At 38.2% G+C, this 25,261-nt stretch overlaps 1 protein-coding gene across 1 annotated transcript in view; it reads right to left on the bottom strand.

Moving 5' to 3' along the window:
* Positions 1-25,261, bottom strand: part of LOC111322655 (transient receptor potential cation channel subfamily A member 1 homolog) — a 56,769-nt gene that overhangs the window by 24,171 nt on the left and 7,337 nt on the right. The window contains 5 exon segments of the mRNA XM_088731527.1: positions 2,510-2,693; positions 3,512-4,011; positions 4,214-4,378; positions 8,249-8,475; positions 10,681-10,849. Coding sequence (XP_088587653.1) covers positions 2,510-2,693; positions 3,512-4,011; positions 4,214-4,378; positions 8,249-8,475; positions 10,681-10,849 — 1,245 coding nt within the window.

Raw genomic sequence — 25,261 nt, 5'->3', positions numbered from 1 at the left:
TATAAAGCTGCATGTGACCTCCTATTGGGTTTGGCCATTCGTTGACTTCTCTGACCGTCTCGTCAAATAATTCCTCGCAGGCATTCATGAATCTATACTTGGAGGCCGGGTCGTTCATCTCGAGTACTGGTAATTTCTTCTCAAACACAGCTTGTAAATATCGAAGGGAATAATACACCTCCATGTAATGGCACGATGTAGAAATGATTTCGTGGCGTCTCTTTTGGCACATGGGAACGTTTACATATCCTAAAATGCTACGTATGACTTCTCGGGGCCCACACACTTTTTTAGGCGCACACAAATCGAATAGATACTTGTTCTGGTACAGTAATTCACAATCGTTCAAAATTCTCACGTCGCTCATGATGCGTTTGCTTTACCGTACTCGCTACCAATGATGACAAATATTCTATTCCTCTTGTTTTTTATGGAATATCCATCGGCCGTTCGTTGACGAGACGCCGTAAAAGGAATTGACATCTCGGACAATAACTTCAGTAGTAATGTGTATAATACCGACAAAATGTACATTGATACCATATTTCCGTAGGTTTATAATCAATTCCTTTACCCCAACTGACCTGTTTAGGCATCACCCAATTTAAGTAAAGCAGTCTTTTCGGTAATTTCTTGTATCCACTTTCGCATATAGACTGCTCTCAATCTTCTAATTTCTACACTGTGCCACGCTTCTTTCTCTATCTCGTCAATCAATATACAAGTATCGCATTGACCGCATTCGCATGTAAAGTCTTCAAAGGAAGGCATAACTACTCTGAAGCAAGTGAGTACGAAACGATAGATTTATATACGCTATGTTTTATGACAGCTTATCAATCAATAATAGACAGACGTTTACGTTCAAACACATTTATGTATAAAATGATCTTACATTTTACAAACATTTCATTTTTCAGACAAGTGTACCTGTTCAATCTATGGTCTCATCCAAACAGCCGGCGGTTTTCTCCTCCACTTTTAGACAAAGAAATGGCTTCTACGAAAGACTTGTTTCTAGCTCATTTGGACGAAGAAATTTAACAGAACCCTCAATGGGCCGGAGCCATTCTAGACGAATTGTTCGCCATTGTAAAAGAAAAAGCTAGCACGCAAGATCTTTGTGAAATACGCAGACAAGTGACTAAATACATTTGTAGAATTTAGCATTCTTTGCATTCCATTTCAGTTTATTAGCATTCCCTCGGGAATACGTTTTGTTTTTCTTTCCCGCGTTCGCTATAATTTACATGTTGTAATATTCTAGCTTTTTAGTTTCATCGTTGATTTCACCGAGAGAACATCTGGATTAGTTGCCCTTTTTTCGCGGCCTACAGCGCCGATACAATGTAAGTTCCTAGTTATTATGTTCAGCGCGTTCGCTTTAGCCGCCTTTCAGTTTTATATTTCTGCATTTTGTAAACTTTTATTTTTGTTGGTTCTTTATCAGTTCAAACCTCTTCCTCTATCGAGCGTTTAAAATCATTGCTGTAAGCGGCCACGAAAGGACACGCCTTTTGGCAGTTACAACATTGATGAAATTGAAACCTATGATTCAAACGTGGGAGAACAATCTACTTTCCATCAATTGTATATACCGAGACATGATGACAGCTTTTCTAGCTTATGTCACCTATTTACAAATCAAATATCGTTCTGTGTGAACAAATAAATCATATGCAAAACCAAATGTTGTACTTAATTCCTTCGCCATCTTGGATTCTTTTGTTACCTTTGTACTTTTTGTACCGTTACTTTTTAAAAACTGAAACCCTAACCCTAAAAACCCCTCGTGCACCTAGCGGATTTAACCCTAAAAATCACCCTCGCGCACCGACGCGGTATGAATAACTAATTGGACGTTACTTTTTAGAAACTGAAACCCTAACCCAAAAAAACCCCTCTTGCACCTATACTGATTTAACCCTAACCCTAAAAACCCCTCGTACACCTTCGCGGATTTAACCCTAAAAATCACCCTCGCGCACCTACGCGGTATGAATAACTAATTAGACCTCACTCGACCGAGACACTCGGACCCAGACCTCTACGGAGTGACCAGAAAGGCTCCGTATACTACTTGTGACAAATGAAAAGTTCAAGGCTATAGACCATAAGGTATAAAAGTAGAGTCCGATTCCAACAACGCGTCGGCCAACGCTTACCTCACCTTACCAAACCTTCCTTACTTACACCAACGCTTTGGCCGACGCGTTGGTGGATTCGGATTCTTTACGTTTACCTTAATCCTAACAGTTCAGTAACATCATGCCTGATAATGCTCGATGGTCGGTAACGGTACATGTAAAGCAGCTGTTTGAATAATGGTTTTGCATGCAGTTCACCTACATGTCCTGATCTATACTGGCATTTTGTCATGATAAACACTCCAATCCCCAAATAATCCTGGTGTTACATGATTCTCTGAGTTAAACAGCAAAATATTTATTGAAATAGAAGTTAACATAAGCTACACATAAGCACTTGCGGTAAAATGCATGGAACATACCTTTAGGGTGTCAACTCTCTTTCCTTCAGCTGCCAAAAATATTGCAGTTTTATCATGAACGTTCTTTACTTGTAAGTCTGCACCTCTGATTAAGAGTTTTGACACGACATCTGTATGACCTCCTGATGCAGCAACTAGAAGCGGGGTGTACTTATCCTTGTCAAGGCAATCAATATCAGCTCCTCTGTACCAAGATAGATATTTAAATAATTTGTTCTCATTAAAGTTGGGTTTCTAAATGCTTTCTAGTTCAGGCAAAGTTCAAAATAATTTCAACCGAGTGCAATTAGAAAATAATCAAAGCTATAAAATGTCCAGCAGACACGGGTCTCAGATTGTACGTGTACTCAGCCTCAAACTCTGACACAGCAAAAATCTGCCTTCTGTACTAGGTGTTGAAATTACATGGTATCTTACCCCTGCCAAGTATTTCAAGCTTTTGGGTACTGCCTTGTCACCTTTATCTCCATCTACTTTTCTCTCCCAATGATACCTAATTAAATACACTGCCAGACCTTCTCAACTTGACCTAATGTTACTTGAACTTCTCACTAACTTAAATTCAAAGCCATTTCCATGACAAGCTACTATTGCAAGTCCGATAATAAGCATCGGGTATCTTGAATTCCTGCCACATGCAAGGATGTATATCAAACTGGACTGGAATCGTGGCTTATATATATTGTGCCATTAATGACAAGTGACCCTTTAATGCAGTTATAAGCCAACCAGAACTCTAAAATGCCCTAAAATGACCCAGTTTTAATTACTGTGTTGATAAACGAGTCTAGGGGATTATTGTCAGGGAAAATTAATGGATGTTTGGAGATAAAATTTTTCTTTGGTTTAAAACTTTAAGTCTAGCTAATAAAACTTCTTTTCCTTGTCACAGGTAATGGTAGTAGATCTGAGACACAGCAAAATCAAAATTACCCATAAACAGGAGAGGAAATTTGAAACACGACCTGTATTGTTAATCAGTTAACCTTCTTTAAATCTTACTTTTCAAGGAGAAAATCCACCATAGCAATCTTATTAAATGCAGCAGCTTTGTGTAATGGCATTTCATGGTTCACATTCCTTGCTTTAATGTTGGCCTCATGATCAACCAATAATTTTGCAATATCGACATCTCCATAGATGGCAGCAATGTGTAATGGCTGTGCAAGGTTACGTCGTCTTTCTGTAACCTTTGCTCCTTTTTTCAAACACATTTCAACAATATCAATGTGTCCACTTTTCACTGCTGAATGAAGTGCCGTTTCACCTTCCTTGTTTCTGGCCTTCAACATGTCAAGCACAACTTCCTTTCTATCTGCATGCTCTAATAGAAGTTTAACAACGTCTGCATTTCAATTTGTGCAGGCAAAGTGAATTGGTGTCATCCGTTCAATGTCCTCTGCCCTTGGATCAGATCCAGCTTTCAGTAGCGCCTCTACAATTTTTACATTATGTTTAATAGCAGCACAATGAAGAGGTGTGGATCCACTTTTATCTTTTGCCTGTCGGTACGAAAAAGATATACACACACTAATCTATAATGAGTCACTGATAGCTAGTGGCTTGAAGTGTCAAAACTAATCAATTCCAACACCTTAAACACTATGTAATCATCTTCCACATTTTCTTGGGTACCCTAATAGCTTGTCTATTGAGTTACCAAACACAAAAAACATCTACATGAACATTTCCAGACGAACTTACATCAACAGCAATCCCACCACACTTCAACAGTTCTTTTACAGCAGTTACACTGCGTTTAGATGCTGCATAATGAAGAGGGGTACTTCCATAAGAATCTTTAACATTGACATCTCTGTCACATTCATTCACAAAAAAGTGAATTAGAGATTCATCCTCTGAAGGAACCTGTAAGAAAAGCAAACATATCAGTGTCAGATTTCCAAGTTACAATTAACAGGTCAGTTTGCAATTATAATAATAACTGATGAATATGCTAGTATTTATTATAACATAACCAAAGTAAAGTGCATGCTCTGATTAGTCAATTCAGCCTCCATCATTTACCCATGGGTGTACACTGCTGATGTGAACAAATGCAAAGACTAGTTTTCCGTGCGCACTTGTTTTTTCTGGTCCTGTAAGATTTGTTTAATAAAAAAAAAACTCTTTCGCTACATTGTATCAATGATGTGTTATAAAACAAATGGTAAACGCCACAGTGTACACTATTGAGTTATGGATGCACTTGGAAGGTTTGTTAAGCACTCAAGAAGCTAGAGAAGCTCTCCACCATCGCCTCGCATAACTCTTATGCTTCTTTTGTGCTTAGCAACCCCCTGCATGCATCCATAACTCAATAGTGTACCCTGTAATGTTAACCATTGGTTAAATAGATTGACAATGTCTTCTGCTCATCCCAGGAAAAACAGAGCTAAAAAAGACCATTATTTTCAGAAGTGAGTGAACTGATCACTTTCATCAACCTTGCTTCTTCTTTTACACTAGGTAAAGGTCAAGTCTGTACCTGCAACTGAGGCAATGTGGTAAAGGTCAAGTCTGTACCTGCAACTGAGGCAATGTGGTAAAGGTCAAGTCTGTACCTGCAACTGAGGCAATGTGGTAAAGGTCAAGTCTGTACCTGCAACTGAGGCAATGTGGTAAAGGTCAAGTCTGTACCTGCAACTGAGGCAATGTGGTAAAGGTCAAGTCTGTACCTGCAACTGAGGCAATGTGGTAAAGGTCAAGTCTGTACCTTCAACTGAGGCAATGTGGTAAAGGTCAAGTCTGTACCTGCAACTGAGGCAATGTGGTAAAGGTCAAGTCTGTACCTGCAACTGAGGCAATGTGGTAAAGGTCAAGTCTGTACCTGCAACTGAGGCAATGTGGTAAAGGTCAAGTCTGTACCTGCAACTGAGGCAATGTGGTAAAGGTCAAGTCTGTACCTGCAACTGAGGCAATGTGGTAAAGGTCAAGTCTGTACCTGCAACTGAGGCAATGTGGTAAAGGTCAAGTCTGTACCTGCAACTGAGGCAATGTGGTAAAGGTCAAGTCTGTACCTGCAACTGAGGCAATGTGGTAAAGGTCAAGTCTGTACCTGCAACTGAGGCAATGTGGTAAAGGTCAAGTCTGTACCTGCAACTGAGGCAATGTGGTAAAGGTCAAGTCTGTACCTGCAACTGAGGCAATGTGGTAAAGGTCAAGTCTGTACCTGCAACTGAGGCAATGTGGTAAAGGTCAAGTCTGTACCTGCAACTGAGGCAATGTGGTAAAGGTCAAGTCTGTACCTGCAACTGAGGCAATGTGGTAAAGGTCAAGTCTGTACCTTCAACTGAGGCAATGTGGTAAAGGTCAAGTCTGTACCTGCAACTGAGGCAATGTGGTAAAGGTCAAGTCTGTACCTGCAACTGAGGCAATGTGGTAAAGGTCAAGTCTGTACCTTCAACTGAGGCAATGTGGTAAAGGTCAAGTCTGTACCTGCAACTGAGGCAATGTGGTAAAGGTCAAGTCTGTACCTGCAACTGAGGCAATGTGGTAAAGGTCAAGTCTGTACCTTCAACTGAGGCAATGTGGTAAAGGTCAAGTCTGTACCTGCAACTGAGGCAATGTGGTAAAGGTCAAGTCTGTACCTGCAACTGAGGCAATGTGGTAAAGGTCAAGTCTGTACCTGCAACTGAGGCAATGTGGTAAAGGTCAAGTCTGTACCTGCAACTGAGGCAATGTGGTAAAGGTCAAGTCTGTACCTGCAACTGAGGCAATGTGGTAAAGGTCAAGTCTGTACCTGCAACTGAGGCAATGTGGTAAAGGTCAAGTCTGTACCTTCAACTGAGGCAATGTGGTAAAGGTCAAGTCTGTACCTGCAACTGAGGCAATGTGGTAAAGGTCAAGTCTGTACCTGCAACTGAGGCAATGTGGTAAAGGTCAAGTCTGTACCTGCAACTGAGGCAATGTGGTAAAGGTCAAGTCTGTACCTGCAACTGAGGCAATGTTGTAAAGGTCAAGTCTGTACCTGCAACTGAGGCAATGTGGTAAAGGTCAAGTCTGTACCTGCAACTGAGGCAATGTGGATGGTTGCACATTTTCATAAATTATGTCAACTCTTTATTCTAACTTGCTAGACAGTCTCATTTTTTCAAAGAGACATCACAAAAAAAATTCAAATTCAGGGGCTCTTTTTACATCTCTTTTTTTCCATTCTCTTCAAAGCATGAAGTTTAAGTTCTAGTAAAATTATATAAGACAAAGATAATCTGCGTAAAATTATATATGTGTTTATTATCCAGCTACACTTCGTAGAGTACAAATAACGCCATAGACGAGTACAAATATCACGCGGTATTTCTACCATAGAGTACCTGTTAAACAAGTTTTCTCACATCGCAGAAGCGAAGAATTGAATTGTAGTTACGAAAAAAATGGTGGACAATTTGAATCGTATTTCTGACGACGAAGAGTCAGAATGGCTGGCAAATATACATCCAAGTCTATTAGATGAATCGAACGAAGAAAAACAGCTAGACGACCTGGAAATTTCTTCATTTATTGAAGAAAAAAGAAACAGCAACACGACAACGCGCCAATTCCGTTCCGCTTCGCATACTTCTGTCAAGCACTCCCCGTAAATAAGTATCCGCAAAATTCGCGGGCATTGAAATAACAGTTTGGCGTGTTGGATAATAAATAACTTATCAGACGTTTTGTTGTGTAGTATCGCTGAGTATTTTACTCATTATTTGTATTTTGACGAGCCCTTCGGGCACAACCCGTAAAAATACTCAGCGATACTACACAACAAAACGTCTAATAAGTTATTTATTATCCAACACGCCAAACCGTTATTTCAGTGCGAGCGAATTTTGAGGATATTTATTTACGGGGAGTGCTTGACAGAAGTATGTGAAGCGGAACGGAATTGGCGCGTTGTCGTGTTGCTGTTTCTTTTTTCTTCAATATATGAAGAAATTTCCAGGTCGTCTAGCTGTTTTTCTTCGTTCGATTCATGTAATAAACTTGGATGTATATTTGCTAGCCATTCTGACTCTTCGTCGTCGGAAATATGATTCAAATTGTCCGCCGTTTTTTTTTTCGTAACTACAATTCAATTCTCCGCTTGCGCGATGCGAGAAAACCTGTTTAACCGGTACTCTACAGTACAAATACCGCGTGATATTTGTACTCGTCTATGGCGTTATTTGTACTCTAAGAAGTGTAGTTGGATAATAATCAGCGATACTACACAACAAAACGTCTAATAAGATAAATATATATATATATAAACAATTGTCTAGGAAAATAAAAATAGAAACTTCGCACTACAGATCTGTTTCGAAAGGGTTAAAAAGTCCTCTCTCGTCAGGTGCAGGTGATTGTAGAGCACTCTCCGATTCGAGGATAAGGTTTTTTACGTTTATATATATCTATATGTTGCAGTCAAACATGAATGTCAACTTGAAATGATCTCAAAATGGAGTTTGGTTTGAAATTGATTAGTGTGAAGGGTCTGTTAAGTGAAAAATTTAAAACACTTGGAAGTTGAAATTAAACTACAATGAGTGGCAAAAGTACATGTAATTAGCATGCCCTCCCGGCCCTCCTATGTATGGGTTGTAAACAATTTTAAAAACACATGTAAATAACACTTGCACTGAATAGTAGACAGTTGAGAGTAGCCATTCCCCAAAACACTTTGACAATGAAGAAACAATAAAAAACTCAGGGTAAATTCTGATCTCTGAGGACAAATATTGAGTCTGTTTCTCAGACATATGCATTTCAGACCAGAGACATAGCTTGATTCACTTCTCCAAGAAGACTTTTGGAACTGATGGCATATGTCAAAGGTACAGCTACAACACGTACATTATTATTCACTTCCCCATCAGTAACTGTTCCATTTTCGCCACCAGCAACAGCTTCTGACACTTGTCTACTGGTAGACTCCCTGAATCTTGCAGCATAATGTAAGGGAGATGCACCAACTTTTCCTTCTCCACCGATGTCAATAGCTATCAGAAAGATAACAGCAGAATAAGAACCAACATGTAAGGGCGGGGGAATAGATGTAACTTAAAGTAGGTGACCTGAGGTGCTCAAGACCTCTACTCCCTTTAAAAGATAATTCTTGCTTATGTCAGTAACATAATAAACCTTATACTTTGAGGTCCGCGTCTATAAAAACGCAAGCACGACATATGCTTTCCAATCACATTATAGCCCATCCTCGGAGACCCAGGTGCCGAGTCGATTTCAAGTTAGGGCATGAAGAGCCCCCGGGGACGTTGTCTTACAAGACTAGTTCCAAACGGTCGCAGTCGTTCTACCATCTGATTGGTGCCAGAAAATCTTTGTGTTTTTCTGCCCAATCAGAGTGAAGTGTGCTTTAGAGTCCTTTCGTGTGTTTTAACACGGACATACACTGGTGGCTCAGTTGCTCGCTATGTTTGTTTGGACCGTACGACGGAGATTTGCTTGAGGTGAAAAGTTTCAGTCTCGGCACACAATGTAAGAGAAATCGATCAGATTGTCCGCGAAAATCTTACCGGAAATTTACTGAATACTTTCGCAGGTATCACTAGAGGACGTGTTTTAAAGTTTGCGAGGTTTGTACACAACACGATGGTTGCAGTCATTGATATGTCGCTTTAAATGTTAAACGAGATTTAAGCTTAAATCTTTCTTGATTTTTTGCATAATTTGCTGTGACTGAAACTTTACCAATCCCGGGAAGTTATTTCGTCGCACGGGCCACGCAGGTGTGTCGAGCAACTGGTACTTGCGCAACTTTCTGTGCGTGCCAAAATCTAATCTCATCTTCGCTTGAAGAAAAAGAAAAGCTAAGCGTGGAAACTTTTGCTTATTAGATGTGGGTAGATGACCCTGTACTACTAGGCTGACATTTGCAAGAAAACAAACCCGCCCTTTCCATCGAATATTTCTTGGTCTTTGGTTTTGTTTTTCCCATTGAAAACAGCATCGGATCGATTCCCAATGATCAAAGGTATTTAACTTGGTCTTCAACAATCGACAGAAGAGGTGAAATAACAGTGACCAAGGGACAAGAAGAGAATCCGTGGCCTTCCTAGCTCAAGAATTTCAACACTCTAGGCAGCAGCTGAAAGATTAAACTCTTTCCAAACCCCTTCGGTAACTGGCCGAAAACATCTCTCCTTCCCACGATGTTCTCGTTTATATGTTTTTGTTCAGATTTTAACTAGCTAACCGGAAACACAGCTAAGCTTTCTCTTAGCACTTGCTGGAGGTCGTCCACGAACTTAGCGTTCTCTGCAACCTTGGCCGTATCGTGAACGACTTTACTACTAAGATTAGATTTTGGCGCGCACAGAAAGCAGAAAGCTACGTAGGCGAAAGAGCCAGTTGCTCGACATACCTACGTGGCCCGTGCGACGAAATGACTTCACGGGATTGGCAAAGTCTCAGTCACAGCAAATTATGCAAAAAATCTAGAAAGATTTAAGCTTAAATCTCGTTTAACGTTTAAAGCGACATATCAATGACTGCAACCATCGTGTTGTATACAAACCTCGCAAACTTTAAAACACGTTCTCTAGTGATACCTGCGAAAGTATTCAGTATAATTTCCGGTAAGATTTTCGCGGACAATCTGATCGATTTCTCTTACATTGTGTGCTGAGAATGAAACTTTTCACCTCAAGCTAATCTTCGTCGTAAGGTCCAAACAAACATAGCGAGCAACTGAGCTACTAGTATATGTCTGTGTTAAAACACACGAAAGGACTCTAAAGCACACTTCACTCTGATTGGGCAGAAAAACACAAAGATTTCTGGCACCAATCAGACGGCAGAACGACTGCGACCGTTTTAAACTAGTCTTGTAAGACAATTTCCCCAGGGACTCTTCATGCCCTAACTTGAAATCGACCCACAGCCCCTGGGTCTCCAAGGATGATTATAGCCTGGAAAATGCAAGAAAACCTCAAAACCCCAAACTGATGACTGTCACTGTTTTTGATTTAAGTTTTCTCACAACTGATTATCTTTATCTCATCCCTTGAAAACAATAACATTCCATCAAAGTTCTTAGTGTTTGCTTTTCTCTGAGTTTCAGAGTAATTTCCAGTTTACAGTTCATTCAAGCTACTTGTACATATTCCTTTGTAGATTAGTTTCCAGAATTTAGACTTTCATGTGTGCTCTTATAGTAGAAGAGCAACTTAATTCCTAAGAATTACCTGCTCCTAACTTTACCAATTCTTTAACAACCTCCACCTGTCCATATCGTACAGCATAGTGTAGAGGTGTAATGTTGTCCTTGTCTGGTTTGTTTATTTGTTTTTTAAATTCTGCTTCGTTTTTTGCAAGTCTTTGCTTAATTACGTCAATTTCGCCATCTCTTGCAGCCTAGAAATCAATCCAACACACAATAAAATCCAAACTGAAAAGACAATAATGATAAAACGGAAAATTAACCCTACAGACAATAAAATCAAAACTAACTGTTGTGAGCAAAAGTGAACATGTCAGAAGCCACTAGCCCCAATCTCCTGTTCTGACACTTTGTGTTGTGGCTTACACAAAGTGTGTGGCTACATTATGGCACGATCGGATATATTTATTTATTTATTTATTTGTCCACGAGAGTCGAGCACCTTTCACGTGGTCTAGTCTATTTGATGGTGCACTTGTCTGAGTCAGCCATCTGGGTTGTAACACAGGTGGCCCAAGCTTTGTCACAGGCTCTTTCACAGTGAATAATTAAAGAGTTTCTATAGTGGTTTAGTTGGACTCGCTTTTGAACTCCGTAAATGTAAAGTTGTGTGACATAATCAAAGAAATAAAGTCTTTCCTTCAACGAGAGTAGTCTGTGTTGTTCTCCTCGCGATTTGAGGCCGTTTTGATGTGTTTTAGCTTGACGCCCTAAATTACCGTGCATAAAATACGGGAAGGTCGGAAACTTCTGTTGACACATGCTCGCCAAAATCGATCGAAAGCAACACTTAAATACTTTCCCTCGAGTCAAAACTTGGCAGCACGAAAGCCAAATAGTTGCCCTTTAAGTTCACCGAAAAAAGTCCCACAAAAGATGGTTTGTCGAGAAACCAATCCAGCGAGAATTTCAAATTAACGGCCGTTCTGAATTCTTCTAATGCGTGGAAGGAACCTCTTGTGCAGCTGAGAGACCGTTAATGCGCGGTCAACCTGGACCCCAGTCAAATCTCTCTCAATGGGTCCTCCCCATAGTCTTCCAACACCAACTCTCCACACATACTTAGGTACCCCGGGTAAACTCATCGACTTGACTAGATCGTCGATACTGTCAATCTTCACTGTTTTCAATGGAGTTTTACAAATATCACCTTACCCGGGGTACCTTAGTACGTGTGAAGAGTTGGTGTTAGAAGACTATGGGGAGGACTGAGCAGGTGTCAACAAAAGTTTCCGACCTTCCAGTATTTTATGCACAGTAATTTAGGGCGTCAGGCTAAAACACATCAAAACAGCCTCAAATCGCGAGGAGAACAACACAGACTACTCTCTATGAAGGAAAGACTTTATTTCCTTGATTATTTCACACAAATTTACATTTACGGAGCTCAAAAGCAGGTCCAACTAAACCACTATACAAACTCTTTAATTATTCACTGTGACAGAGCCTGTGACAAAGCTTGGGTCACCTGTGGGTTGTAAGTGTAGTGTCAAGTAATTTTTTTCAATGATCGTATCACGAGTTAGTTCTGATCCTCACACAAGCCAACACACCTAAACCTGAAGGCTTGTGTTAGAAGTGCAGCTTGTGCAAGAGCTTTCACATTCTTCAAAAGATGTTTGAATGCTTGAATCCTCGGTGCGGGTTGCTACACTGAAAAAAGTTATTGCACTCTCGCAAACTGACAACTATCGGTTTGATCTATCGGTGTGGGTTGCACCACTGAGTGTCTGAAGTGTTTGAAAGTGTCTGTCAAGCCACCTGAAAGTGCCATAAAGTGAAAAAAGTAACATTCTAGTTGCATTCTCCTTGCACTGTTGAGAATTCATGGAGGCATATTTCAAAATGACAAAAGTAAGTATGAAAATCTCGACTGAACAATTACCGGTCAAGGATTGGCTCCCATGACAATTTCGCGAAAACAAAGGATATCTTATGACGTTTTAAGGGTCATTTTTGGAGTTTTAAACTCCAATGTTAACAATGCTAACGATGTTCTTTTTAATTGTATTTTACTTGCTAGTTAATTGAAACAAGTTGTTGGACAACACAGAATGTAGAATGATGTGATGTTTTCGCGGATGATTTCCTACACTGCCTACATCTACTGCTCATAGGAGCCTAGATTAGGTTATCGTTAAAACTGAAATGTGATTAGTATTATGTTTTCCAATAAATGCCCAGAATTATTCAGACCTTAATATTTCATGACTTCCTGTAAGCTTAGCAGTCTTCTAGATTCTCTTCATAATGGTTCAGATAAGCATTGATATTTAACTTGGTAGTAATACATGTGTATAAATTAGGCCTTTATTTGAAAGACTACGACTCCTTTTCAGTTATTTGCTTGGTTTTGGTTAATTCAACACAGTTATACTGATATGCATAAAAAATTACACTCTCGATTGGCTGGAAACAGTTAGGTGCCTTTTTCATGTATCACTAGTGCAAAGGTAATAACTCAAGGGATCATGTGTACTAACGGCAGCCCCGGTCGATATATCGGCCGACTGTCGGTCGATGTGTCGACCGATAGTCGGCCGATATATCGACCGACTGTCTACTGTCGACGGTCGACTGTCGACCGACTATCGGCCGACTATCGGTCGACATATCGACCGATAGTCGACCGATATATCGGTCATCTATCGGCCGATATGTCGACCGATGTGTAGCGATCAACTATCGGTCATGTATCGGCCAAGTATCGGTCAAGTATCGGTCAAGTATCGGTCAAGTATCGGTCAAGTATCGGTCAAGTATCGGTCAAGTATCGGTCAAGTTTCGTTTAAGTGTCGGTAAAGTATCGATTCATTTACTGACCAGATCGAAGATCATGTGTACAAAGGGCATAGAAAACAAACTTCAAATGCACCCTCTAAATCTAAATTGATGTTTATTGGCTCCTCGTATAATTTGAACAATAAGAATACCGAATAATCCGTTGTGGTAAACAACATACCCGTTTCACGAACTTAAACAGAAATTCCCGGGAGTTCAGATAGATGAAAAACTGAGCTGGGATAGTCATATTGATATGTATGAAGGCCAGTGCCGGTATTGAAGTTATAATATGCACTTCAACATGGGAGTTTTCAGTTTCTAGAATTGCCATTAATTTTGTTCTAATGGATTTTTTAAGAGAGTTCTTTGATAAGTTTTTGAGACGAGTTGGTATCCCATCCCAGGTTTTAACGCCAACACGTGAAAAAGCCTTATTTTTAACACTAAGCGCAGATTTTTTAGTATAAAAATGCTCACGCATTGATGAACGTGTGCCGTAAGAGTGAACGCTGGTAATTTTCGAAAACAGATTCGAAAAGATGGAGGCCGAATATCAAGCTACCATAGCGGCAATGGAAAAACAAATTCAGGGGCTAGAAGGTACGAAAAAACAAGTATAAAAAAAAATTTGTTTTCATCGTTTTTGGCCAATTTTGTGGAACCAAACGCGGGACTCACCGCCATATTGTAGATTATGGTATTTGTAGATGTATGATATCGTATTGACTCAGCATATACCACAATGGCTAAGCTAATAAAAAGTCTTGAAATGCATTCTCCAATGATCCACTTTTTAATAATGATATATACCTCATTCTTTAAAAAACACCGATGCATAATTGACCGAGTGTTTGGGAATTCTATCGTAACCTGCTGCACGTGTTAATGAACTTAAAACCACACCCACTCTACTTTTATTTAACAAATGGTAAACACCACAGCGTACACTATTGAGTTATGGATGCACACGGGAGGTTGCCAAGCACGAAAGAAGCGTAAGAGTCGCTCGAGGCGATAGCCGAGAGCGACTCTAGCTTCTTGAGTGCTTAGCAAACCTCCCAAGTGCATCCATAACTCAATAGTGTACGCTGTGGTGTTTACCATTTGTTTTATAACATAACATTAACACATTGTAGCTAAAGAGTTCTCTTTTATTTAACAAATCTTACGTGACCAGAAAAAACAAGCGCGCGCGGAAAAATAGTCTTTGCATTTTCTCACGTCAGTAGCGTACACCCATGGGCAAATGGGGGACGCTAAATGGACCAATCAGAGCGCGCGCTTTACTTTGGTTATGTTATAAACCTTCATTGTATAATGAACAACAACATAGGGAGCTTCCAATATCTTTCACTTATCATTCTCTATTATTTGGGGCGCAGCGATATATAAATGTATCGTTGCATAAAGCTTAACTCAGTCCAGAGATACTATTGCAGTTAAGTTAGTATATCTTTTGGCTTTGTAGGGGCGACTTTTCAATGCAAAGACGTTAAGAAGTAGATCCCGAAGAGGAGGAACCAAAGCCTACGGAGCCAAACGGCCCAAAGATTTCCCGAGGTTTGTTAGAAGAAGACTGAATACATTACATCCTTAACTTATTGTCGTAGCTCGAGAAATATATGAGTCGTAGGCGAGGGGAAGATAAAAGTAATTCGTCTCTTACACAAATTATCTGAATTTGCCACGAGCCATTGCCGAAAGACTTTTCTGAAGTGCCCAAGTAAATAAAGAAGCCAAACTGTATGTAAAACTTAATAAGCTTTAGTAACAATTTGCACTTTGTATCTCACTATCGCGCAATATCGCCTGATTGTCACAGAATAAGTATACGATCACAGCTGCTAATTCTAGATGCACGATGATGTGATAAATATCTGCCAAAGTTACCATTTAGAGTAGGTAAGGTTTCAATAATGTTTTCTTTCTGATATTATAGGATTGGCCAAAACATCGAGTTTACAATCCAATCAAGACAGGTACTTTGGCGTTCTCGAAATAATAAAAAAGAATCAGTGCTCCCTCGCAGAGGCCATGCGAATATCCGGTGTCCCTCGGAACACCCTCAGGGACTACATAGGAATCTGCGAATTAAGAGTAATTGACCAAGAAAAGTTCGAGAGAGCGGCACAATCCGTTAGGGGAAGGACGGGTAAGGCGTCCATGAAAGAATTTGAATCAAGATGTAGAGAAGTGCTCAGCGACTATCGCGCACAGGCAAGTAGATTAAAAAACGAACAAAAGCTTCTCCCGTTCTACCCGAATGAGGATTTTTATTTGGGCAAGTAATTTAAAAAAAAATCAGTGAAACTAGTTCCTCCATTACCTTCATTTACCGTATTGATTTACTCTATAATTAAGCGTCACATTTATTCTCTATTCTTTGTTTTTTGTTCGGTTTTCTGTTTTTTTTTTTTGTTTTTTCTTTTTCTCCGGAGCGGAACTGTCATGACAGAAAGGGGCTTCATTTTTAAACAACCAGCATATATTTGGAAAAACGAGAGTAATAGAGATAGGTAGAAAGGAAAGTTACGTTATTGCAATTAGTTTCATCAAGTAGGGCCGCAGGTAATAGTACATGCGTCACTTATTCTGGAAGGGGCTCAAAAAAGTAATGTTTTAGTTCTTTAATCATTTATTCGAACACGAAATAATAGTTTTTCGGTCTTCATTAATGTTATCAGGTTTTTTCGGTTTTCATCGAGTTCAGTAGCTCTTGCTGTTACTTCTTGGGTTTAGGTTTTGTAATTTTCTGTTTCGTAATTTCCTGTTTTGTAATTTTTTTGTTTTTAAAATATGTGCATCGTATACTGAATGCGTTATTAACAGATTATTTGTAGGTAGGATTTAAAGAAAAGACAGCTGAAAAGAAAACCTTTGAATGTGTGCCAAGAAATTGTTTAAGATACCTTAGTTGTGAGAAATTTTGGTTTGTTGTTGCTGTTCTTGAGCCTTTGATTGTAGATGATTAGGAATATAGAATGCTATGCAGTGAGGTTGTTGCAACATTTTCAAAATAAGAACGAGTTACCAAATATTACTCCTTTTATCAAACATCCACTTTTAAATTGTAAAAAAAAACATATTTAGGTTATGCTGTGATAAAATTAATGATTGAATGTCGAGCATCAATGTGAATCAGTTATTATCGTAATCATCATTATCATCATTAGTTTTACTTGCCGGAAAGTAGAAAGTCGAATGGGGGACGGGACGAGAATGAGGAATATTTCCAAAGTCCAAGTATTTTGTTTTTGTTTTTGGCTAATTTTTGGGAAAAACAATCAAAAAGAAAAAAAAAAAACTGGAAGAAAAAGAAGTTGAAACAAGAATGTTATTTCACTACCCTCTTAGCGCGAAAGTAGTTCCAGGTTTCAATTCATTTTCCTCCTGAAAAAATGGTGCCTTTTTAAAAATCAAAGGAGAGATAGCCACTTAGATTTTTGATGAAATTAATGCACTCAAAACCCATCTCCAAATTTGAGTTTTAGAATGTGATTTTCTTTTCGGATAACAAATTGCAGTAACCGGTATATATCTTGTACATCGTCTATTGGGGAGGGCATTAAGAAAATTAACCAATGGTTTTAAAACAGTTGCAAACAGAAGCAGAAGTCGTGCAGCACCTAAAATTTTTGGTGCACCTACAATTCGTGTCTAAACCTCTCGAAAACGGACTAACCGTTATGTCCATTCTTTATCGCGCAGAGCCTCCTACCATTTCTCCCTCCAAAGAAATGTGAGCGCGCTCTCTCTTCTCTCTCCCCAGTCTCCTTGTGATGCAATTAGGCCGCTGTAGAGGAGACTGTCTACAGCCATTTCCAGAAAGGATGTCGTACAAGAGCATAAAAACGACAATATCTATGCAATGGGTATTTTATTTTGAAGGCGAAGGGCATGTCGTAAGACGCGAATGAATGTAAATGACAACTCGAAGATATAGCCTACCACTAATGAAGCAATTGTAAGAACATATCACGCAACACCCCAAAGAGAGGGTTATGTAACCCATGCTGAATACGTTTTTATTTTAATGAGGCTTCAAAGGATCTTTTGACCGCGCGGTTAGTTCCTCGACAGAAACACTCTATTGTTTAAATAGTCCCGAGACATAAGTACTCTACCGTCTTTATTATTCACCACTGAATTTTCTTCCGCGCGCTAGTGGAAAACTAGTCAAAACCCACTAAATGCAGATCAATCAAATATTTATTCATGCGTACAGCCCGTCACAAATGTCAATAATTCGCAACCGTACATTGGCTGAATAATACGTTATACCTGTCAGAATTGAAAAGTCACTGTTTTTCCGATCTGCCTAACTTGGCGGCCGTCAAACCATTCAAAATTTTCCGCGGACGAGCACTATCCAACCAGGTATTTTCCGCGGAGGGGCACTATGGGCTGATAGTGTCTCTCCACGGATGAACACTGTCGCGTCACGTGATCAATTTAAACCAATAAGAATCTGAGAAAATTTAGTGGTGAACTACAAAGGTCTGATAGTTGCCCACTTTGTGTGTGTGTGTGTGTGTGTGTGTGTGTGTGTGTGTGTGTATGTGTGTATTCTATCTTTACGGGTGTGTGTGCGTGTGTCTAGTTGTCTTTTTTGTTATTTTAGTTATTCTTTTTTAATTCCTATTTTATATGTAAAAGTAAGAAAATGCTTTAAATAAATCTATCAAAAAGAAAAAAAAAAGAAAAAAAAGAAATCGGAGCCGAAACTGGTCAAAAAGGAGGATGGTGAAGTGGAAACCAAATGAACAAAGTCGCTCGGTATGTTTTAAGTGGATAACTCTGAGTGGTACGATTTGTTTCGCCCCTACAAAAATTTGATGCATCTTAAGTAATACACGTCTTTTATATAAATAATTAATAGGAAGCCTGGCAATTACACTGAAACAAATATGAGCTACTTTCTTGTGAAGAAGGGAGACGATTAATTATATGACATGCACGAGAATGAATATGATCTAAACTAGTAATGATTGGGAACAGTTTCCCCAAACTGATATTCCATAAGTAATGCTAGGTATAATTGTTTTAAAATATGTTTCTTCTAGAGTCAACTTAGGTAAATATGACATTCTCCTTAAAGCACTAATTTTTTTTTGGAAAAAGCTTTAACGTCTACTTGGGAATGCCAGGAGAGTTTGTTATCAATCGTAACACCCAGACAGGTTGTAGAGTTGACAAACTTCACAATTGAATTTTGAAAACACACTGGCATGAAATAACAATATCAATATTAAAAAACTTGAAAGATTCTGGTACTTGAAATCATATGACACACATGTACTGTTCCTGAAATCTATTATGGTGACACTCTATCTCTATTGAACTTTCTGTTAAATAAAGCCTTCAGGTCAAATTGTAAATCTTGTTGGGTTAAAGATTATTAGCAGTGTTAATGTAATGTTACTTCAGAGTATTACTCAACATATAATTCATCAAAATATTGCTTGTATTCTGATCTTTTTCCGTACCTATCTTTTTTCTCTAGATTCTTCCATTTGCAACCCCATATCCACCTTCCTTTTGACTAAATTGTTCTGTGTTCTTTATTAAAAATACAGCCCCACAAAACCCAAATACAATAATGATAGTATATGTTTTTCTCCCAACCAACTGAAAATAGAACTTTGTGCCCTAATAGACAATAGAAACTTATTCTAAGCATTTTGTTACTTTGTGTGCATGTATTAATTGCCCAATATTCAAGTCATAAATTCAAACCAAATCAAGCTCCCAATGGCTTCTAATGGAGATTACACCATAACTGAGTCTATCAGGTCACCATGGGAGATGATGCTGACGTTTTTTTTAGTCTCTAAAATCCTCAGGTTACATGTGTAACCTTTGTTGTCAAAATGAGACCTCCATAACAAAGTTTGGCCATTATAACCCTCATCTTGAAAATGAACATTTCAAGACTATTGTATGCTAGTTATCTTGTTTTATTGATGAACAGGAACAATATTGAAAACTATCTAACCGTAATCAGTTATTAGATCTTCTAATGGAAACTCAATAAGACACTGAACACTAAAAAGTATCTCAATGTCACAAGCCACACATGTATGCACTGCAAACCTACTTTTTTCTACTTGCAGGCAAGGCATTTCATGTACAAGCTTGTTTTGTTTCATACCAAAATGGTAAATGCAACACAAAGTGGTCTTGAAAAACTTTGTAGAACTACAACAAACAGATGTACACACCTCAACATTATATACTAAGTGTTTTAATTTTGTTCTAAAAACTGTAGCAAGAAAACATTGGGTGAGAGGTGATCAATGAATTAAAGTTGTGTAAGCAGAGAAATACTCAAAAACAAAATTTTAACTTTTTCTTCCATGTGTATATTTGCAGTCCAGTCTTAAATCCTCCAAAAAAAAGAAATGAATAACACCGTGCATGGTTCATACAGCTTCACTGAAACTCCTTGCCTTTTTTACTTTCAGCACACAGCTAAGTCATTTACAATTTTCAAATAGTTCAGCCTTAGTTGATGAGACCATGGCATTTAAAACCGATTAAGTAACTGGCCATTTGACTGCTTGCACTCTGAGGGCTGGGACTGCCTGAAGTCGAGGCAAAGATCTCAATTTTGATTCATGTAGGTGTTCACGTTTTGTACCAGCATTTTCACTGCTCATTTTTTGTAATTCAGAAGTCGTTCATGGACAAATTTCTCTTTTAATCATTCAATTTATCACAAAAAGCGATAGGGTGCATAAAAAATCCTATATTTCAAGGACTTTTCACAATTGTAACAACCATGACACAATTAATATTAGCAGAAAACTGAGTTGAGTGACTAGTATCTAATTTATCTCAGCCAATAGAATCACTGCTGGGTCAAACATTAAAGTCTTGAGGATAAAGAAAATAATTGCCAACTTAAGAAGATCTTAATTAAAAAAAAAAACAAACAAACAAATAAATAATTTCTCATAAGAAGTGTATAGAGAGAACAATAAGAGGAATACCAATATTATTGTTTGGCTGTTGGGGGGTTCAGCATCACATACTGGTTTGTGCAATTTGTGGTCTTTGTAAAAATTTACAAGTGCTTGTTTATTCCAAATTGCACGAGAAAAATTATGTGATTATGTATTAATAACGTACATGAAAAAATACGGAGTAGCTTATCATAATCAGTATGCCGAAGAAATTAAAGCGCGCGCATCATGTGCAAAAATGATTGACTTAGTATTCAAACCCTGCAAGTGACATTGTGTGTTCGGTCAAAATAACCGCGTACAATCAAAACAATAGGATAAAATGAAAATTTCACATCTTTAAGGTGCAAAAAAGTTCAAAGTCCGGCCAAAAAGTTCAAGGAATTGTTCAGTGAGTTTACCTGATCTTTATAATACGTGAAATCTTATCGTAAATCGAACGTTCTCGATCATGAATAATTCTTTAAAGTTAAAAAAAAAGATGTGGTTCCGCGTGGTTGCTGTGGTTGTCACACAATAACTCGTTCGCGTCTACAGCTTTTTTGCCCATTGGCGATATTCACTTTGCTTTATTCGCCTTAAGATCGTTATAAACTTTATAGCAAATAAAAATAATTTTTTTTATTAAAGATCTTGTCTAGTAAGCCAAGTTTTCTTAAAAAATCTGACCGATTGACATGGTATCCGGTCTTTTCGTCCAAGAGTCTTTTCGTCTAAGTCTTTTCGTCTACAGTCTAAGGTCCATTTGTCCAATATCACGTCTTTTCGTCAAAATTATCACACTGTTTTAAATGAAGTTGTAACGCGATACATTTTATTAAATAGCGACAAAAATAAAGACTTGCCATTTAATTATTTCGCGCAAAAGAAATGGGAATATTAGGCTTGTTGTCAAGCGTCTATTAGGCTTAATAGACAACTAAGTGTAAACATCCCTAAGTGTTCAACATAACCAACAACATAGTCCAACATGATGAAGAAGTAAAACTAAGCCAAAAATGACCACAAATAAGCATCTTCTCTGTGTATTTATCGTAATTTACGGCACTGAATTCGTAAACGAGGATTGGTGACTAAAACTATCGGAACCGCCAAAATGGCAACGGCTCGGATCGGACTTAACTAAGTTCTTTATATAGCCTTATCTAGCCTTTATAAAGTTATTTATTTACTTCGAGAAAAGACTGAACAATTAGATGAACAGACTTAGATGAAAAAGCGTTTAGATGAGTCTCCACGGTGTTGTTGTCACACAACAGCTCATTCGCGTCTACAGCTTTTTTGTTCATTGGTGATGTTCACTCTGCTTTATTCGCCTTGAGATCTTTATAAACTTTGTTGGAAATAAAAATAATTGCTTTTTACTGATGATGTTGTCTTGAAAGCCAAGTCTTCTTAAAAAAAATCTGACCGATTCACATGATGAGTCATTACGGTGTTGTTGTCACATTAATTAATTCGTTCGCGTCTGAATATGGGGGCCCAAACTGGTCAAAATGAGGTTAATAATTATTTTCGTATTTTAAATAATTATATGTACTTGAAAAGATAATTTTTCGTGGTGGAAAATTTAATTATATGTAGTGTTCATTATAATTATTTTTATCTAATTGTTGTATTTATTTTTACGAGTGTGTCAATTATTTATTTCTCTTTGACAATTAATTAAGGCAAATCCCACAATGCAGTGCGCAGGATTAAAAGTCCCATCAGCCATTGCAAACCAGCTTATAGGCATTTCAAAATGGCGAACAGAAGGAGAGTGTTACGAGAGAGAAATGAAAGTGGATTTTCTAGTTTTCTGCAGAATTTAAAGGGGATATTGAAGATTTTTCTTAGCTCTGATATACAAATTACAAATGAAGAATTGGTTGAAGTTCGTCAGCAGTTGATTGAAGCTAATGGTACTTTGTCTTTGTTGCAACGTGACATCGAACGAGGCGACCCCAATCCCACAGGCCTTCCAGGAGAAACTCTGAAAGAACCGTTGACTAATTTAAGTAATGACATTGGGAGTATAGTTCTAATTCTTAGAGATGCGACAATGCAGTCGAATGAAAGTAACGAGGATAGTTATTCAGCCCCATTTGTTCCTCATGTTTCTGGACTCGGAAGGAAGAAATACGACATCACTAAAGAACAGCTTGAACACTTACGATCATTATTTTTTTCCTGGACACAGATAGCCAACATGCTTCAAGTTAGTATTTCTACAATTCAAAGAAGGCGCAGAGAGTTTGGACTTGGAGATGTATTTGAAGGATTTTCAAATATAACAGATGATGAGCTAGACCAAATATACTTAAGTATCACTGGCAACGCAAATGAGGGCCCTGTTACTCCAAATATAGGCCGAAGGCGTTTTATTGGTGCACTACGAAGTAGAGGCCTACATGTCCAAAGGTGGCGAGTAACAGATTGCTTACACAGGTTAGACCCCGTAGGTACAAGTCTGAGATGGCGAATGACAATACATCGCAGAAAATACTGGGTACCAACTCCCAATAGTCTTTGGCACATTGACTCTGGTCATAAGCTTATTAGATATAAACTTGTAACTCATGTGTGTATAGATGGTAAAACAAGGCTGCTTATATATGTTTGCTGTTGCAATAACAATAAAGCAGACACAGTCTTGTCTTTGTTTGAAAAAGGGGTTGAACAATGGGGCCTTCCATCTCGTGTACGATCTGATTATGGAATGGAGAACTATTATGTTGGACAATACATGATTCAAAACCGAGGTGAAAGCAGAGGAAGTATAATAACAGGATCTTCAGTTCACAATTCAAGGGTGGAGAGAACTCATCGTGATATATATTCTGGGGTTCTGGCATTCTATTCAAGAATATTCGAAACAATGGAAGAAGAGGGACTTCTTAACATTCTTGATGATGTACATCTATTTTGTCTCCACTATGTATATCTAGCTAGAATAAATAAGTCATTGAAAGAATTTGTTGACCAAATGAACCACCATCCTGTTTCTACTGAGAAAAACCAGTCACCTTTACAGATGTGGGAGAGAGGGATGCTAGAAAATATGCATTCAGGGCACACAGCCTTATCACCTTCAGAGATTGATGAGTTTGGTTTGGATCCAGAAAATGGATATTTAGTGGAAGATGAAGACTATCAAGTGAATATTGTTCCGCCATCAGTAAATTTGTCAGATGGTCATCTTAATTGTTTGCCATGCCCATTGCAAGATGACAATAACTGTGGTATAGACATTTACAACCATTGTGTTCAGTTTGTCTATTCTTTAATGAGCTCTAGCCCATAGCATACATTATTATAACATGGTTTTGACTCCTCACTTAATTTCTGTGGTGCAATCTTTAATTTTGTATAGTAAAATATCATGAATAAGAACATGTATTTAAACAGGTTCTTATAAGAAAGACATGGACGACAAACAATACTTGAAATTTCATGCAACTTTTCTCCACCCACCCAGCAAACATTTATTTAGTTATTCAATATAGCTTTGGACAATGTGAGTTCAATGGCTGACTTCATAGCGTTAACCTACAGAGCAGATGTTCTTTTACTTAGATATTTTAGGTTTGGTGGTTTTTGGGCTTCTGTGGTAAAGTCATCTTTTTTTGTTACCACAGGAAGCCCAAAACCAAAAGTATATAGTCTCAATCAATATTTAAGTTTATGTGTAATCATTAGTCCCATTTGTGAAATGGTTACCTTATAGAAAGGCATTATCAATCTATTCTCATAATCCATTCCCATGGACAAAAAAGAGGCAAAAGCAATCTCAAACAAATTTTATTTCTCCACAAAATAAAGTTTCAATTTTTAATGCATTAAGAATTGAAACAAAATAAAGGTTGTTAAAATACAGTGGATGCCAACATCACTTGGGTAATAAAAACCCAAACCTTCCAAATATTTTACAAGTTAGAAAACTGGAAGACAAACGTAAAACTAAATGTTATATTTTGATACACATTTTTTAGCATCCACTCTACTTAACTTGACCAATTATTTGTAGCAAGTCTTATGCCAACAATAAGAACATTGAACTGTAACAAACATGCCAAAAGAGCTGTGATGTAAGTGATAATCATACATTACTTGTTTTGTGTTAATTTTTGTTGTATAAACCTCTATGCTCTCTACACATCAATGACACAAAAGTTTATATGTAGATTATGTAAAGACACTCTATCATTATTGAGCCAAATATACTTCTAAAAAGTCATTGACAAAACAACCAAAATTACTAGGTTAACTATGAACTGCAACAATAATAAATATGTAAATATGTTACTATAACACCAACTGCAACAATAATAAACAGTCCTTGCAAACACACTGGTAGGCATTTGAGCACTACTGAAATAACAGGACATACTTACATACTACCGAAATATGATTGGGAGAATGCAAGGTCATAAATTTCAAATAACTTCTCCTGACTTGGCAAAGGGTTGACACTTGAAGCCACAGGAATACTCAAAATGTTACTGCACGTGTGGGCTGTTGGTGTAAATCCATCTCCAAGATCAGTCTTTACAAACTCTATTGATGGATCCAATGCAAACCCAAGAATAGGCTCTTCAGCTGAACCTGTTACAAAAGTCAAAATATGGCTCAGCTGAAGTTTTTCATTTCCACATGACCTAAGACCACTAGCAACTTCTCTAAGAAACCTCACAAAAAGTTGATAAAGTTCTTTCTCATGTTTCAGAGCATTGCTTCCTTGCTCACTGTATTTTGGCTTAAGCAATCCCAGCAACTTTGGCACAGTAATTGGGTGTTGACTGTTTGGTCTCAAGAGATAGTGGAGCATAGGCAGCTTCTGTAGTGCTGACAGCATGCCTAGCTTTTCTAGCCCAG

This window comes from Stylophora pistillata, chromosome 8 (genome assembly GCF_964205215.1).
Source record: "Stylophora pistillata chromosome 8, jaStyPist1.2, whole genome shotgun sequence".
Lineage (NCBI taxonomy): Eukaryota > Metazoa > Cnidaria > Anthozoa > Scleractinia > Pocilloporidae > Stylophora > Stylophora pistillata.
The sequence above is the reverse complement of the archived record's forward strand: the minus strand, read 5'-3'. Positions and strand labels throughout refer to the sequence as shown.